Source organism: Thermobia domestica, chromosome 5 (genome assembly GCF_964235325.1).
Source record: "Thermobia domestica chromosome 5, izTheDome1.hap1.1, whole genome shotgun sequence".
Lineage (NCBI taxonomy): Eukaryota > Metazoa > Arthropoda > Insecta > Zygentoma > Lepismatidae > Thermobia > Thermobia domestica.
Window position 1 is genome coordinate 246616924 of NC_137458.1, and position 15815 is coordinate 246632738.

At 36.9% G+C, this 15815-nt stretch overlaps 2 protein-coding genes across 3 annotated transcripts in view; both read right to left on the minus strand.

Moving 5' to 3' along the window:
• LOC145686522 (AP-4 complex subunit beta-1-like) overlaps nucleotides 1-8522 on the minus strand; it is a 43449-nt gene extending 34927 nt beyond the window's left edge. The window contains exon 1 of the mRNA XM_081759911.1: nucleotides 8440-8522. The gene's annotated coding sequence lies outside the window, so the exon portion shown is untranslated. The remainder of the gene's footprint in view (nucleotides 1-8439) is intronic.
• LOC145686521 (uncharacterized) overlaps nucleotides 1-14190 on the minus strand; it is a 35979-nt gene extending 21789 nt beyond the window's left edge. Inside the window, exons 1-2 of one of the 2 annotated variants that reach the window (XM_081759910.1) lie at nucleotides 11212-14190; nucleotides 1891-1954 (exon numbers count right to left, since the gene is read on the minus strand). In XM_081759910.1, coding sequence (XP_081616036.1) covers nucleotides 11319-14063 — 2745 coding nt within the window. In that variant the 5' untranslated portion in view covers nucleotides 14064-14190 and the 3' untranslated portion in view covers nucleotides 1891-1954; nucleotides 11212-11318. The remainder of the gene's footprint in view (nucleotides 1-1890; nucleotides 1955-11211) is intronic. The other variant, XM_081759909.1, reaches the window with a different exon arrangement.
• Nucleotides 14191-15815: the final 1625 nt, after the last annotated feature.

Genomic DNA, 15815 nt, shown 5'->3' on the forward strand with positions numbered 1-15815 from the left:
GTAACTCCATAAACGTACATAACGGAACCTCTGAGCGTGGACGATCTATTGGCAAGTCTAGTGTGACCATCTAGTCGCCAGACTGCCTGTCATTAAAAGTAAATGGAGTGCCTTACACGACGGAAAATAATAATACTAAAATTAATAATCAAAAAGAGTTGGATTCATCTGATATGAGAATTAAATTCCAAAGAACAAGTTTTGGAAAGTTCTGTAAACAGAGAACCTAACCCCGTGATCGCAGCATAAAATTCCGCAAGTTAAGTTTTGAAGACGAGATGCATATTAAGAATATCGGGTCACATTTTTTAAAATTACAGGAAATCTGTTACTTTAGAAATACTTACGTGGGCAGCAAGCATCTAACTCACTTATCATCATACACACATCAATGAAAAGTTCGCTCTATTACCATTTTACTACGAAACAAACATAAGGTAAATGTCCCGATTTTAACGCAGATTTAGCATGTAAGTCACTGGTTGGTTGCTTTGAGTTTAGCGTTCCTTTTCAGCACAGAGGCTATACGAGAAATGAACCTCAGGCATCGGAGCGTCTAATGGCATTGAAAATAGCTAATTTGTAGACCAAATGGAGCACAAAAGGAGACCTCGTAGACTAAATAAAGCAAAAAAGGAGACTTTGTAGACCAACCCGCCTCTGATAAGAAACTTCACAAATCAACTTTCAGTCATAAGTTACAAAATGTAACATTTTTTTATAGTAATTTACCCCAACCAAGATGCCGGTCAAGACCAGAAATAATATATATATATATATATTTACCTATTTTCCAATCTTCGCAAATGATTGAAGACATTTTAAATTTTCGAACATATATAAAGAAAGCTTAGGGACAACTCTGCTGTAAAGACTTCAATAGTACAAAGCTTTCATTTCTGGTGCCGGATGAGGATTGGCTTTTTTCAAAGATACAATAACATCATTATGATTTGACATCTCATGAGCAGTAAGACCTTCGCATTTGGATAAATTTCAGTTCTTCTTTGACTGCATTAAAAAAAGATGTAATTAGAGCATTTCTTCTTTTCAACACTTTTCTGAAGAGCTTGAATGTCCTTGTGCTCTTTGCATTCCTCTTTTTTCAATGACATGACACCTTCCAACATCCTTTGAGCGATTTGTGCTTCCTTCAGGTCACCTTTCTCAAGAGCCTTCCGAAGTCTGTGGCAAGCTGCAGACATTTCCATTCGTCAGCAAGTTGATCATCTGGCACTGCTACAGATAGTGCTCTTGCTACAGTTCTGATATATCTGCAGCTACTGTGATTTTTTAGACTTAGGATTGAGAAATGCCCTCTAACCTCCCATACAAACACACACACTGACTATATTTATTACCGTGTATTTATGCGATTTTCTATTCATCATCATTATTATTTTCTTCTATTTAATTACTGACATTTTCTAGTACATTGGCTACAATCCAAAAAATATGACTAAGTAAGGATAAAAAAAAAACAACAACAATAAAAAAACTTAGTATACTAATGTTCCAAAAATAGATACTGATAGAGACTTTGGCCAAAAAAGATACTTTTAGATGAAAAAGATACTCGCTCCGATGCCTGGAATCTACATTTAAGGCAGAATCCGGACCAATCCGTAATGTGTTCAAATTTCAGAGATTTCTTTCATCGTGGAGCGAATGTAAATCATGTATAGATCAATCATAGATCATAATCAATAGATGTAACATTAAAAAAAAAAGTGCTTGGTAATCACGGAATTGTACCAATATCTAGTGAACGTTAAAAGCAAGACACTGAGAAAGTGTTTTTATGATATATAAGTACGTCAAATGCACATTGGAAGCGGCTTACGCACACACTAACGTTACCAATAGACTTTCGTTTATGTGCATACCCACCGTAGCTAACGCGCCTTATTCCTATGGATACTTCCCTGCGCAGACCCACCAACTTCACGCTCTCCTAAAGTAGAATAAATACAAAGCTTGCTTTTAGTACCACTTAACAGAGGTTGGTGCATGTTTTGTGAAAACACTAATTTTTATGGCATGATATAAACCTGTTCACAATTAGTAGGAATGCACCAAGCAAATACTACTAGAATGGAATAGTATATTATTTACACTAAGATAAGCGGAATAAAATAATATCCAGTGACACACTGAATCACATGGAATAATCGAACCGAACCTATCCTTTAATGATGTACAGCTAGTTATTTTGTCGAATTATCATATATATAATATCTTTAAACTGGCGTCATTTTGGGAAACATGTTATGATGCATAAACCTAAGCGATTTATCGACATCACTTTATTTTCTCACGCATTTTTAAACAAATGTAGGGTTCAGGAAAAAAAAAATCAAGATCTTTTATGGAGTGTGATATTCTGAGTATTCTTGCACTGGAACATGTTTAAAGCTAGCAAACAACTGAAAAATAAAGTTATTGTTCGAACACTTACAATTTGAGTTGAATATTTACAGTAGAACAGATATAGGCCCTATATAACTTATACACCTTCCAGTATTGCTATAACTTTAGTTGTATTCCACCGCTGAGGTGAAAAACAATACAGATTTAAGAATTTCGTCAAAGTGATTCAGTGGCTCATTCACACAGTTTCATTATGTCAAGTGCAGTGACATTCACAAATATGCTGGACAAAGATTTATAACCTACAGGATTCCATTCAACTGACAAGAATTTTTCAGTACAGGTGAGGTGCAAAAACTACACAGGTTTAAGAAGTAACTACCATTCATTCGGTTGGACATCTGTACCAGTTTTTCAAATCAAGTAAAGTGGTACTAACAAAGTAGCATAGAACAGGTATAATTTACAGGCATCTTTTACCTGACAAGCCCATTTAAATTCAGGGTTCACATGAACATAATGAATATTTTAGAATAATTTTTATTTTCTTTAATTTACTCTTGCACTATTATGCTTCGAAACTAAGGGAGGTGAAGATGATGATAATGAACAAACGGGAGAACCCCAAGAAAATCTACCCACATGGTTTCTCCACTACAAAGTCTACTTGGCGCGAACTAGAATCGAATCAGGAACCCTTTATACAAGAGGTGAGCGCTCTACCACTCTTAGCGTAAATATATTTTTTTTCTTACGGGAGGCTACTATGGACCTTTACTCCTGAGAATTGAAAAAAATCTTACCTGAAGTCCAACGGGACTCTAGGGAGAGCTTGGCTCATATCGACTCCTGCGCCAGCGCGACTTAGAAGAAAAACTCGAGTAAGGAAGGGAAACTTGAAGGAAGTGTATCTCTTAAGCTATACTAACGTAACCGTTGCATAGAAATATGACATGCGAAGCCATGAATTTTCTTCCCTTCACTTTTCTACCATCTCCAGAATCTTACCCACCATTTCTACAATGAAAAAAAGTAATCGAAATAAAGTTCTACACGCAGTGGGACTACCCAAGAAACGCGCACTGAGGACGATGACAATTGGTTGTTGAAACATATGCATGAAATTGTTACATGCGTGCTTTGGGGAACCATTTTCCGATAAATTGATATGCAACCTATCACTTAGTTATGTAAATGAATGGTTAATTTATTCAGTTTGTTTCACGTGCTTATATATAGAGTAAAATTAAATATTTACGTTCGTACGCTATTTTAATTTCTCCAAGAAATGACATGGATGTGTCCCCAATAAATTGTTAATGGTGAGTACTTGTGTTCAAAATCTTAATAGTTATTGCTGTTCTTCCAGTTTGTGTTGAATTTTGCAGATTCAAATATTGGAGACTTGTTACTATGCATAAAAGAATCGAAACAGGAACTGGACAAGGAGCTTTGGGGTTGTTATGAAACTCTCAGTTTTCTTCGAATCCACGTCCTTTGAGAAAAGCGGCAGCTAAATAGTTACTAAAATACTAGGTGAGAAATAAAAATAATAACGAATGATGGTAAATATTATTTATAAACGTAAGGCTCCATATTATAAATGATCGTCTTGTGAATTTAAACTTCTCGTTTGATTACTCTCTTGTAGCCCTTCATTTATTATTATTATTATTATTATTATTATTATTATTATTATTATTATTATTATTATTATTATTATTACTCAAAGTTTAGGTGAAGATTTACGAAGAGGCTCGGTTATTCGTAAACTCTTAGAGGGATATATAATAGATAGATAGATAGATAGATAGATAAAGAGAGAGTAGATAGATAGACAGATATAACTCTTAGGACCATACAAGTAGATAAAATCAAATCTTTTACTAGATACCACAAGTGACAAGTAGAGATCTACACAGCATCCTAATACAAAGTGCTGTGACGAAATTAGGTATCGCTGCGAATATCTTGAAAACGAATTATCCCAGATAGATTGTTGTCAGAAAGTACTGCAAAGAACTTAATCCAGCAATGGATCGTTCGACAATGGTATAAATGCGTTTCAAATATAAATAACCCTCACCAATACATTCATGTGATCCTAGTTCTCATTCTTGATGTGATATCTGATCATTTGAGATTAAGAAATATAAACACTTATACCTTGTTCTTAGAGATCATAGGTTCAACCCTTTAGTGTAAGAATTTCTAAAAACAAAGACAAACTAAAATTTACTGTTCCAGGGTAAAACTTACTGTTATGTCTGACAAGGAAACCGATTCAAGTGTGATACAAAATTGTGGACGTGTTTATTCGCAAACGAAGTGTTTTTGTGTACAATTAAACCTATTAGAGGAAAACCCCTCGATCTTAACCGTTCCAGAGATATAGAGGAATAATGAAAAGGCTGGTGCTCCGGTATTTTGAAATTTTTGAATATTTAGCGATACTACAAGTAAAAGAGACTTAAAAAATGAAGAATTCCTTCATTCACAAATCTCTAGTAATACGTCGCCTTAGATATGAGGGTTACAAAACCGAAGAGTCCATAAAAATTCTAGGGGAAGAACGTTTTGGAGGGAAGGCGAAAATACCGGATTTCCATTGTTGCCTGAAATAGGCGTGTAAGGTATACTAGGCATAAAGGCGACCTTAATATGTCACAAGTTACGTTAACCACTACTCAAAAGAGTTATAAGTATACAGGTATGAAATTATTTAATGTATTACCACAAAATGTACGCACAATGCCTCACAACTTCAAAAACTTTTGTAAATCCTTCCTTATAAGCAATTCTGTATATAGTATCTCTGAATTTGAAAAAATCTGTTATCAAGAGCTGAAAGCAAGAACAATGATATATAGATAAAACTTGCCTGATAGTGTGATAAAACTTGTATATATATATATATATATATATATATATATATATATATATATATATATATATATATATATATATATATATGTTATATTTGACAATGTCTATTGCAACAAATGTTGTTTAATGACAATAAAGCATATCTTATCTTATGTATAAGCTTCTTAGTACGCGGAATCGAACAAAGGCATCAGCAGTGAAATAGGATGAAGAATGTAAAAAATGGTGGTCGTCCGAACTTTCCACACATTCATAATTTCTACAATTATTAACCGATCGGAACTGTATGTGATACACAGTATATAAGGCGTACAGATTTTCGTTTTTTAAGTGGAAGATACTACTTTGTTTATTGATTTATACTTTGCGTTTTAATATATCACACAACTACACACTGTCGTACTTACGTTTGCAACAGTATGTGTTAATGTTTCATATTATTTGATTAGTTTTTCTAAAGCGCTTTTGCACAGAATATGACCTTGAATTTTTGTTTACATAATAACGTCTTTGTTGCTTTGGCAATATAATTAATATATTTTCATATCACCTTTTCTTATTTGCTACGAACTACAGACATGATAAATTAGCGAGTACTATCATACAATTTAGTTCTTCGTGTCAAAGGCGTTTGTTGTTCCTGATAGCCCCTTTTCTTCCGGCCCCGGATAAACGCTACGCCACTCACTTCAATATTCAACACCACTTTTATTGTCTGTGGTACATCTTTCTTAACATTTCAATGCAATTTTCAAACATACATACTCACAATATAGTCGAAAATCCACAAAATATCAGAGCACCAGCTTTCTCCTTAAATCTCTATATCTTCGGATCGCTTGAGATCGAGGCCTTTTTCTCTAATGGATTTGACTGTACACAAAAACACTTTGTTTGCGCATAAACTCGTCCACAATTTCGTGTCACACTTCAATCGGTTTCCTTCTGAGTATAGCAAACGGTTCTGCGAACTCGAAATATTTTAACAACCGGTTTTAGCGAACCGGCTGAACAGCACCACTGCCAATAAGTATTTCACGCATGCTTCCTGCGGACGCTTCCGTTCGGGCCCACCAGCTTCGCTATGCTTTGAACGGAACATACAGAATTCTTGCTTGTAGTGTCGACTCAATACAGCATAGACTGGTGCGTGTTGCTCGTGCTTGTTACATTTGCAATGTCTGTACAAATATTATACATTTTGTGGTTCAGTTCCACAGGTAGTTCTCCAAATTATAATATTTTAAGGGGAATTGAAATGAAATGAAATTTATGAGTTTTACGTCCCACGATTATGCCGGTTAGGCTAAAGGAGACGGTGATGATGAGTAATGGATGAAATGGTGGAATGAAGAAAGTGGGAGGAAACGGGAGAACCCCGAGAAAACACACGCACACGGTGTTTGTCCACCACAAAGTTCACTTGGCGGGAGCAGGGTTTGAACCCGAGACCCCTAGCACCAGAGGTGAACGCTCTACCACTGAGCCACCGCGGCCCCTTAAGGGGAATTGATGTGACTATACGAAATTTAAGCATCCGAAAAAAGTAATAAAGTCGTCAACATAGGATGACTAATTATGGAGAGAAATGAAGTTTAATTTTGGACTATACGAAGGTACGCAGTGAGACCATATTAGGTACACTGACAATAGAACAAAATCTGTCATTGTTTCAAACCTACTGTCTAGGGAACTAACCTAGGAAGTGTGAGGCAATAGGGGAGAGAAAGGTGTAGATTGATTCTCGCAACACTCGATAGCGCCCCATTACGTACCGATCCTTTTCGGCTTGGTGCTATCCTATTGTATGGGGCATAAATTTGTAAAATATACGGAAGAAATCCGTGAATTGATTTTAGAACAGGATTGTATAAGTAATCAAAATATACGGGGACCTTATCTCTCATACATAATAAGGTAGAAATACAAAATGCAAAGTGTGTTCGTTACCACCTAGCACTCCATAAGAAGGGCATTATGAAGTGAATCACTATGTGAAGGCAGAGCAAGTGTTTACTCTGACTAGAACATTCACTGAAAACAATTCATTTGACCCGGTTCCCGGAGCAGTTCACTATTTCTCAAGTGATTTAATTCAATAGAGCAGCCTAACAAGCAATTCCTCGAAACAGAAAACCTGTTACGAGGAACTCACTCACAGACTACTCTGGATAATAAAATCATCTTTGGGAAATGCTTACTAAACTGTTCCAGGGATCGGTTCAGATGAATCAGTTCTTAATCTTAATTCAAAATGTGCATTACAAAACACTAACATACTTTAAGTGAAGTGAAACCAGACTGTAAACTAACCTAACCTAATCCAGTATAAATATTCCAAACTATTCATAATATTCAACTATGATATCTGATTCTGAATTGAAAACAATCATGAGTAAAATGTAGAAATATTATTTTCAATACTACATGGGGGGAGATACTGGCTCCTAAATAAACCCTTCGTATTAAAAATAGCTGAACAAAATAAACGTTATCAAATCACACTCCCTAATTTTAAAATTAATACTAAAAATCTGGCACAATCCATGTTATCACACACCAAGAAAAACTAATACACACTCTCTCTTACCATACGTCGGAAATATCTACAGCCTTCGACCACAACCATCAGAAGTTTCCTTCGACTCAGTTAAGCCACACAATGCCACAAAGCAATAACAATTACTGTTAGAAACTAATACAAACCTATTTTAAGAAGACAAACTCAAATTCTTCGCATCAATTCCATTAAACGTTTTGTCAATCTCATTTACTAACACTCGCCATGAGAGACAAATTGAAGTACGTGCTTCCATGAATTTGCAACCAGGAAATAAACCAAACACACTGACACACATCAACTACAAGCGGATACGAACAGCTTACATCTCAGCACCAAACTATCATATGACTGTGCAGGGATAGGCAGATACCTCGTGACAAAAATAGGGACTACCACCAACTCATCTCACAATAGACATCGCACCAAAGGCACAAACAGTCCCAGCAAATAACTGAACCTACAAGAATCAGTTCCAGTCACTGTTCTAGTCTAAGTAAAGTCTTACTGAAGGCAGTCTACAGCGATTATGGAAGTCGCGCAAAAATGTGTTCCACGTATGGCTTGTACTTTTATGCCATATTAATCATTTTCCCACTATCCTTGATTATCAGTATACCCACCGTCACTGACGGGTCTGTTCCTACGAACACTCCTCTCTGCTTCTGCCGAGCTCATGTCCTGACTCGGTTTTTATCTGCCATCTAGAAGAAGTTGGTTTGTGTTTTTAAGTTGGTTCATGTTTTATAAACTGTAGTCTTTATACCAAGGAAATAATATTAGAATTCCATTGGGGTACCTTTTTCTTTCTCCCCCAATCTTGCACATATAAGATCTGTGTTACTTCACAAAATATAGCTGAGAGAGCGAAAAGGGTTAGAAGCCTCGCAGAGCTCGTTGCTTTCTACCTTTATCACAATTTAGACAAAAACAAGGTATTCGGTTTTGGAGCCATGAAACGAATTGGGGGAGATTCTAAATGCCATCCATTCCATTGAAACATTCGGGAAGGTTCTAGAATACAGGTCCCCTCATATAGGTTAGGGTAAGTCTTTACTTTGACTCCAACTGTGACTTTAATCGGTTCTTATATGTTCAGTTACTTCCTGGAACTGTTTGTGCGTGAGTCACTTGTTAGAACTGTTCATGCCTTTGGTATGACGTCTTAGTTCATATTTTTCCCACTAGGTGTCTGTGTAGTCATATGGTAGTTGGTTAGTAGTCACATGTTCTGTGTGCATGTATGTGTGTGCTGCTGTTTGTGGCATTCGAGAAGCGCGTAATTGAATTGGTTGAATTGAGTTAGAGAAAACCTATCATAGTTGTGGTCTAAACTGAAGATATTTTCGACGTATTGTAAAAGTGGACGTTTATTGGTTTCTTGTTTGTAATAATAGCAAGTGTGCTCGGTTTAATAAAACGACGTGTGTGCGGAAAGGAACATTTTTCAGTAATGTTGAGTATTGTGCATGTGTTCTTGGTATCTTATTTTTTCGTGTGTGGAATCAGCAGTTATGAGTTCATTATTCATGAGATTTCTCCTATGGCGAAATGATGAGTGTTTTCTTTCACTGTTAATTCATATTATTTTTATTCTTGATTTGTTTTGCATTTGAGTATTAGGCAAAGTATTTGGTTTGCTGCTGCTTGTCCTATTGTCTTGTTAAGATGTAATTTTTTTTTTCTTTGTCATGCACTGATTTATGATTAGAGACGAGTGTTTTTTTTTTTTATTTTTCCCTTCTTATCTTAGCTTTATAGTAGTGGTGTGATTATTTATTATTATTTTGTATGTTTTTATGGTACTTGAGCGGGGGGTTGGGGGGCGGTAGCCCTCCATTTAGATCTCAAAATTCATAGTCACCGCTTCACCTGAATTGATGTTTAGTAACATTGTGGCCCTTGTACTTATAGTATAATTCTTAACTTCGTATAGTAACATTGTGGCCCTTGTACTTATAGTATAATTCTTAACATCGTAGGTAACTCTTTACTTTGGGCAAGGCAGTGATATCCCGTCACTGTTAGTATTATTCACAGGTGTCATTGGTTCCTTTCTGGTGCTAGGGATTATTCATAGACTATGTACGACCTTAAAAAGGCAGTAATAAGGGGACTTTAATTTACTACAATATTGCCCTTGTACTTAATGCAATCAGTTCCTGTCACTGCCTTGCCTAAACTAAAGATTTGCCACATCGTATAGTAACATTGTGGCCCTTGTACTTATAGTATAATTCTTAACATCGTACATTACTTTCACTGTGTTAGTAATTGTAATCGATTCATGTGATCCGGTTCCGGGAGCAGTTTAGGAATGATTCCTAAACTGCTCCGGGAACCGGATCACATGAATCGGTTGAAGTCACAGTTGGAGTCAAAGTAAAAATTTGCCTAGGTTAGTACCTAGGATGGTTCCTTTCCGTACCAAAGTTGAATATTTAATTCAGCGGGTTAGAGCCCCGCAGGGTACGTTGTTTTCGGTCTTTATTACAGCTAAATGGGAAGGGGGACCTGTGTTCTAAAACCTTGCCGAAACATTCACTTCGTTACCGTATTTCTGAGTACTACAATTTATAACAATGAACAGTTGAAAGGTAGTACTATTGCATACTAATACAACATGGATCCGTACGTAGTTGGTGAAGAACAAAGCATGAAATTAACAAATATTTACCAAATACAATTGACATAAGGGGTAAATTTTACGACACGCACCAGCTGCGCATCGATAAATAGGGCCCTTTTAAAAAGTATAGAAGAGTAGGGTAAGGTAGAGTAGAGTAAGATATAAATAAGTAGGGTAGGGGTTAGGATCGGATTAGCTTAAGGTTAAGTAAGTTTTGAACCATTTTCATAAAATTATTAGTATGTAATTTCTCGCTTCTGAGTGAGTATACCTGCTGGAGCGGGCGTTGTAAAGTCAACCCATAACATATAAAACAGCTTTATGTTCCTCCAATCGTGGGGTCCATCAGCGGAACCTTAGGCTAAATCTGCATGGTGGCATTCTTAGAAAGGTAGATAAATCAAATTTTACAAAAAAAAAAAAAAAAAAAAAAAAAAAAGTATATATACGCACACCTAAAATTAACCTGCACCGGGGAATGCACCATTACCTATAGAATATGATTTTTAAAGCTAGTATGAGTCAAGTTTGTATATATAATTGCCGTATCGCCGGACCACTTTGAAAACTGAAAAAAGCACAAAAGTGTATTGCATTCGGTTATATTTTGTGGAACTCTATTAAAATTTGCACCATTTATAATTCTCTATGTTTCTACAAAATCCTGAAACATTTTCTTATGGTACAAGATGTACAAGCTCGTTCCTTTTTTAAAATTTGTAAAACTTAAAAGATACATTTCTGTTTGAATACACAGGACACTTACGTTTTATAGACATGACATACTTGCGTCACAAGCACCTTGACACACAGTTCCTGCAAGAAATGAGCATCTCTGGCACTGTACAACAAAAATACAGTTCTTAGTTTTCTCTAGTCTTTCTGAAATGTTCTCTTTTTCTTCTTTTTCGTTTCACATTCGTCTGCTTCGATGGCGAAACCTGCAAAAGATTCCTCAAATGCTGAAGTGGAAGCCTCTAATTCCCTTGACTTCCTTTTCTTTTTCTTTTTACCTTCTTCTGGACTTCGAGGAATTTCTTTCTCTGGGTCCATCTTCACATCAACAAATGTCGCCAAAACCATTTTTTTCTTCTTAGATTTAGTTCGAGGCATCAGATGTATCTCCTCCGGTTCTTCATGCGTTTTTTTCTTAGATACGCTTGTTTCTTCTTCATCACCATGTTCTAGCTGCTCCTTATACTCTTCACTTTCGTGGTGTTTTATCTTCTTTTGGGGGGCTTCTGTTACAACTTCAACTTGTTCTTGTTTCTTCTCAATTCCTTGCTTTACTGTCTTCTTTTTCTTTTTCAAAGCTTCTTCTGGAATACCTTCAACAATTTCTTCCTCTTGTACTCCTGACATGCGTTTCTTCTTACGTTTTTTATGTGATGGTTCGCCTGTTACATCTTCATGTTGTTTAGGTTCCTTTCCTTCCTCCTTAATTTCTTGCTTTATCTTCTTTTTCTTTTTCAAGGCTTCTGGAATACCTTCAACAATCTCTTCCTCTGCTGCTTCTGACATGCGTTTCTTATGTTTTTTATGTGATGGTTCGCCTGTTACATCTTCAACCTGTTCAGGGTCCTTTCCTTCCTGCTTAATTTCTTGCTTTATCTTCTTCTTTTTCAAGGCTTCTTCTGGAATACCTTCAGCAATCTCTTCCTCTTCTGCTTCTGACTTGCGTTTCTTCTTATGTTTTTTGTATGATGGTTCGCCTGTTACATCTTCAATCTGTTCAGGGTCCTTTCCTTCCTCCTTAATTTCTTGCTTTACCTTCTTTTCCTTTTTCAAAGCTTCCTCTGGAATACCTTCAGCAATCTCTTCCTCTTCTGCTTCTGACTTGCGTTTCTTCTTATGTTTTTTGTATGATGGTTCGCCTGTTACATCTTCAATCTGTTCAGGGTCCTTTCCTTCCTCCTTAATTTCTTGCTTTACCTTCTTTTCCTTTTTCAAAGCTTCCTCTGGAATACCTTCAGCAATCTCTTCCTCTTCTGCTTCTGACTTGCGTTTCTTCTTATGTTTTTTGTATGATGGTTCGCCTGTTACATCTTCAACCTGTTCAGGGTCCTTTCCTTCCTCCTTAATTTCATGCTTTACCTTCTTTTCCTTTTTCAAAGCTTCTTCTGGGATATCTTCAGCAACCTTTTCCTTTTGTGCTTCTGATACGTGTTTCTTCTTATGTTTCCTGTGTGATAGTTCACTTGTTCCAGAGGGAGTTTTCCAGTACTTTCCTTCTCCCATCTCTTCGATTATCGGTAACATCTTTTGTTTCGACTCCTCCGGCGACCACTTTTTCTTACTTTCATTAGGAATTGAAGAGTCTCCTGCAGTTGGGTACTGGATTACTTCACTCGTAACATAATATTTTTCAAATTTGGCTTTAACTTTGGCTGTTCCACTGATTCGTCTCAAAGCATCCGCTTCCAAAGTGGCTAGTCTTGCCACAAGCTTCTCTCGATGTTTTATTCCAAGATCCATCGTTACATGCTCACCTAGGGCATCTACCCTAGTGGCAAGAGCTGCTTTTGACGCCAACATACGAGACGCCTTTCCTTTATTGCGTACGCTTGTCTGACTAACCAAATTAGCATGGTAGATAAGACCGTACTTGGGGGTATCATGTTTTGATTTCAAGGCTCGGAATAAAGCCTTCTCAGCCCCCAGGATCTGAACTGTAGATGCTGGGTGTTTGGCTAAGTTGATTAGAGAACCTGCATGGGACAACAATCGTGCTCCAACTAGCTCACCGACAAGAACTGACAAGTTTGGCGCGATTACCATCATTCTGGACTGAATATAATTAGTAAGCCGGATACGGAATCCTGTCCACTTAATTACCTGATCGCATAAACCTCTGATAGCCATGATATCATCCTCAGCGATCTCTGTCCCCATTGAAATTTCCGCCTCTTCTTTGACTTTTTCTTCCAGGTCTTCGGGGAGGAGATCACTTAAGTCCGTATTGGCTGCACTTTCCCTGTCACCTATAAGCTTCACCACTTTCACGTACGTAAGATGATCAGTAATCAACTTTCCCAGTTCTGGGAAATGCCATCCGTACCATTCTCTACATCGCATCACATAATTATTAAGCTCTTTGTCCACATCATCAAGCAGCCTTATGGCCTGGATAACCATTGTATCGATTTTGTCAGGAGTAAACTTCAACTTATAACGCGACAAACTGTGTGACAACCCGAGAGCCATGGCAGTCATTTCTTTATGCGATAGACCAGACACAAGATTGTCCAACTGCAGTCGAATACAGCGCATTAACTCCTGTACGGCTGTGTTGGTAACACACGAAAGATTGAACTTATCTTTAATTGCATTCCCAAGTTTAGCATCGGCCACCAATAGCTGCTCGTGTGCTTCCTGTGCGACATGCTTTCTTAGTACTTTCTTCAGAACCTTGGATATTTTGCCTTCAATGGCCGCTGTAGTTGCTGCGAGTGCTTCCGTGGTGTCGTAGAATTTTTGGAAATGTCTCAATTTTACAACTTGACTCGCAGTTTCTGGTGTTTCGAAGTCCTTATACAAATTGTCCACTTCCCGTAGCTTCTCTTCATCCAGAAGCTTAAAAATGGCATAACCAGCCGAAGTCTCGAATAACACCAACATGTTTGTTTTTCGTATTATTCAACACAATCTTAAAAAATAACACATACTTCGCTTATGTATAATTTTTCACAGATTTTATCTAGTTTCTTAACAACTTCACCCGCTGCACATTTTGATCACACAGAAACTACTAACTTCTTTTTTCTCTTCTTCTTCTTCTTCTTCTTCTGTATATATGATGAGTGATAATCAAGATATTATCACACGATTGAAGACAAACTTTCCTGTAATTTAGAGAGGCAGTAGCAGTAACTGAATGGAAAACAACACATTAATAAAATTGAGCACGAATTCGTGCAATATGTATGATCATAAAGACGAAATAAAATGAATATGAATATGAATGAGCAAAGTATTTCGTAACACAAGAGAGAGAGATACTAGAAATTGAAAAGTGTAGAAGCTGGTAGTTATAGGAAAACATTTTACTTTTCGATAAATAAAATATGAAAAATTATAGAAGAGAAATCGGTGGTGTACAAGAATAGAATCTAAGTTAAATTGGCCACTACCATGTGAAACATAGAAGATTACAACAACAAATGACCATTTGGGAAACAATTTTATGTGTGATTAGCGTCGTATTAAGGATTTGGTTGCGCAATTTCTGGTGAGGAATAAGGTTCTTCAGGTTACCAGTGCCGAGGACTATACCACTTTCACAGCGGGGAGAAGGACGTTTGCAGACGTTAGAAACGGGACAGTAAGGACAACATGCAAGAAAGTTACGATAATAAACAGATTTGGTAGGTGGAGAAAGATGTAGAAATAAACGAATGAGGGTAGTAAAAGAAATATGGTGATGCCAATATCAAGGGCTAGTAGGACTTAATCGTTCGTGTGTGGTCAAAGAAGGTTTGAACAAGACTGTTGCCCAAAACTATTTAATGGAAATGACGTCAGTACTGATCATGGGCGCCCGAAGGAGGGCAGAGGCCCGGCCCCTCCCGGCTCACGAAAATGTATACGTAATATAGCAAACTAAGTATATAAAATACCAGATTAAAATAGCCACCAGAAAGCTGGTCCCTCGAAAATTTTCTTCGGGCGCCCATGGTACATCATTTCTGTCTTAAATTCAGTAGGTTTGTCCAAGAGATTTTGTTTTGGCTCTATCCTAAAAGAAAAATCCATATCAAGAATATTCAATAGTCAATCAGCGCACCCAAGTTCATTACTGGAAAAGACAGAACAACAACATTGGCGTCGTAGATAGAGCGACAGCGCAACTCTGAACTAAATCAAAGAGTTTCGTTTTCAGCTGTTTATATATTTTCGATCACTTTTTTTAAAAAAGATTTCTACTTATCAATAAGTACATAAAAGACGATTCATTACTTCTATGTTCGTGTACAACCAGTTTTAAATTTATTCGAGGTTGTCCTTCAAGTGTCTTGAATAATGCTCCTTTGAACGTATAAATTTGAAGTCTTGGATGGTCTTTCTCAAGCTTTCTTTGACCATACAAGTCACTTTAGAGGATTCGGACGTATGAAAAGGGAAACATTTTGCGGTTAAAAAAAAGAGGGATGTTTAAAGGTGGCCATTTATCAAATCTCCAAAAAGGTTTGTTGATTTATTACCTACGATCCCTACCTGACTCTACAGAATAAAAATAAGACGGAGAAGAGATGTATGTTGGCCAACTAATCTCTAAAGTGACCAATCTATGTACTCCCGCAGGAGAGGGCAAAGGAAATAAGGACAATTGCAATCCTCTGGATTTTCGATAGGTGTTCGGTTTCTCGAAAT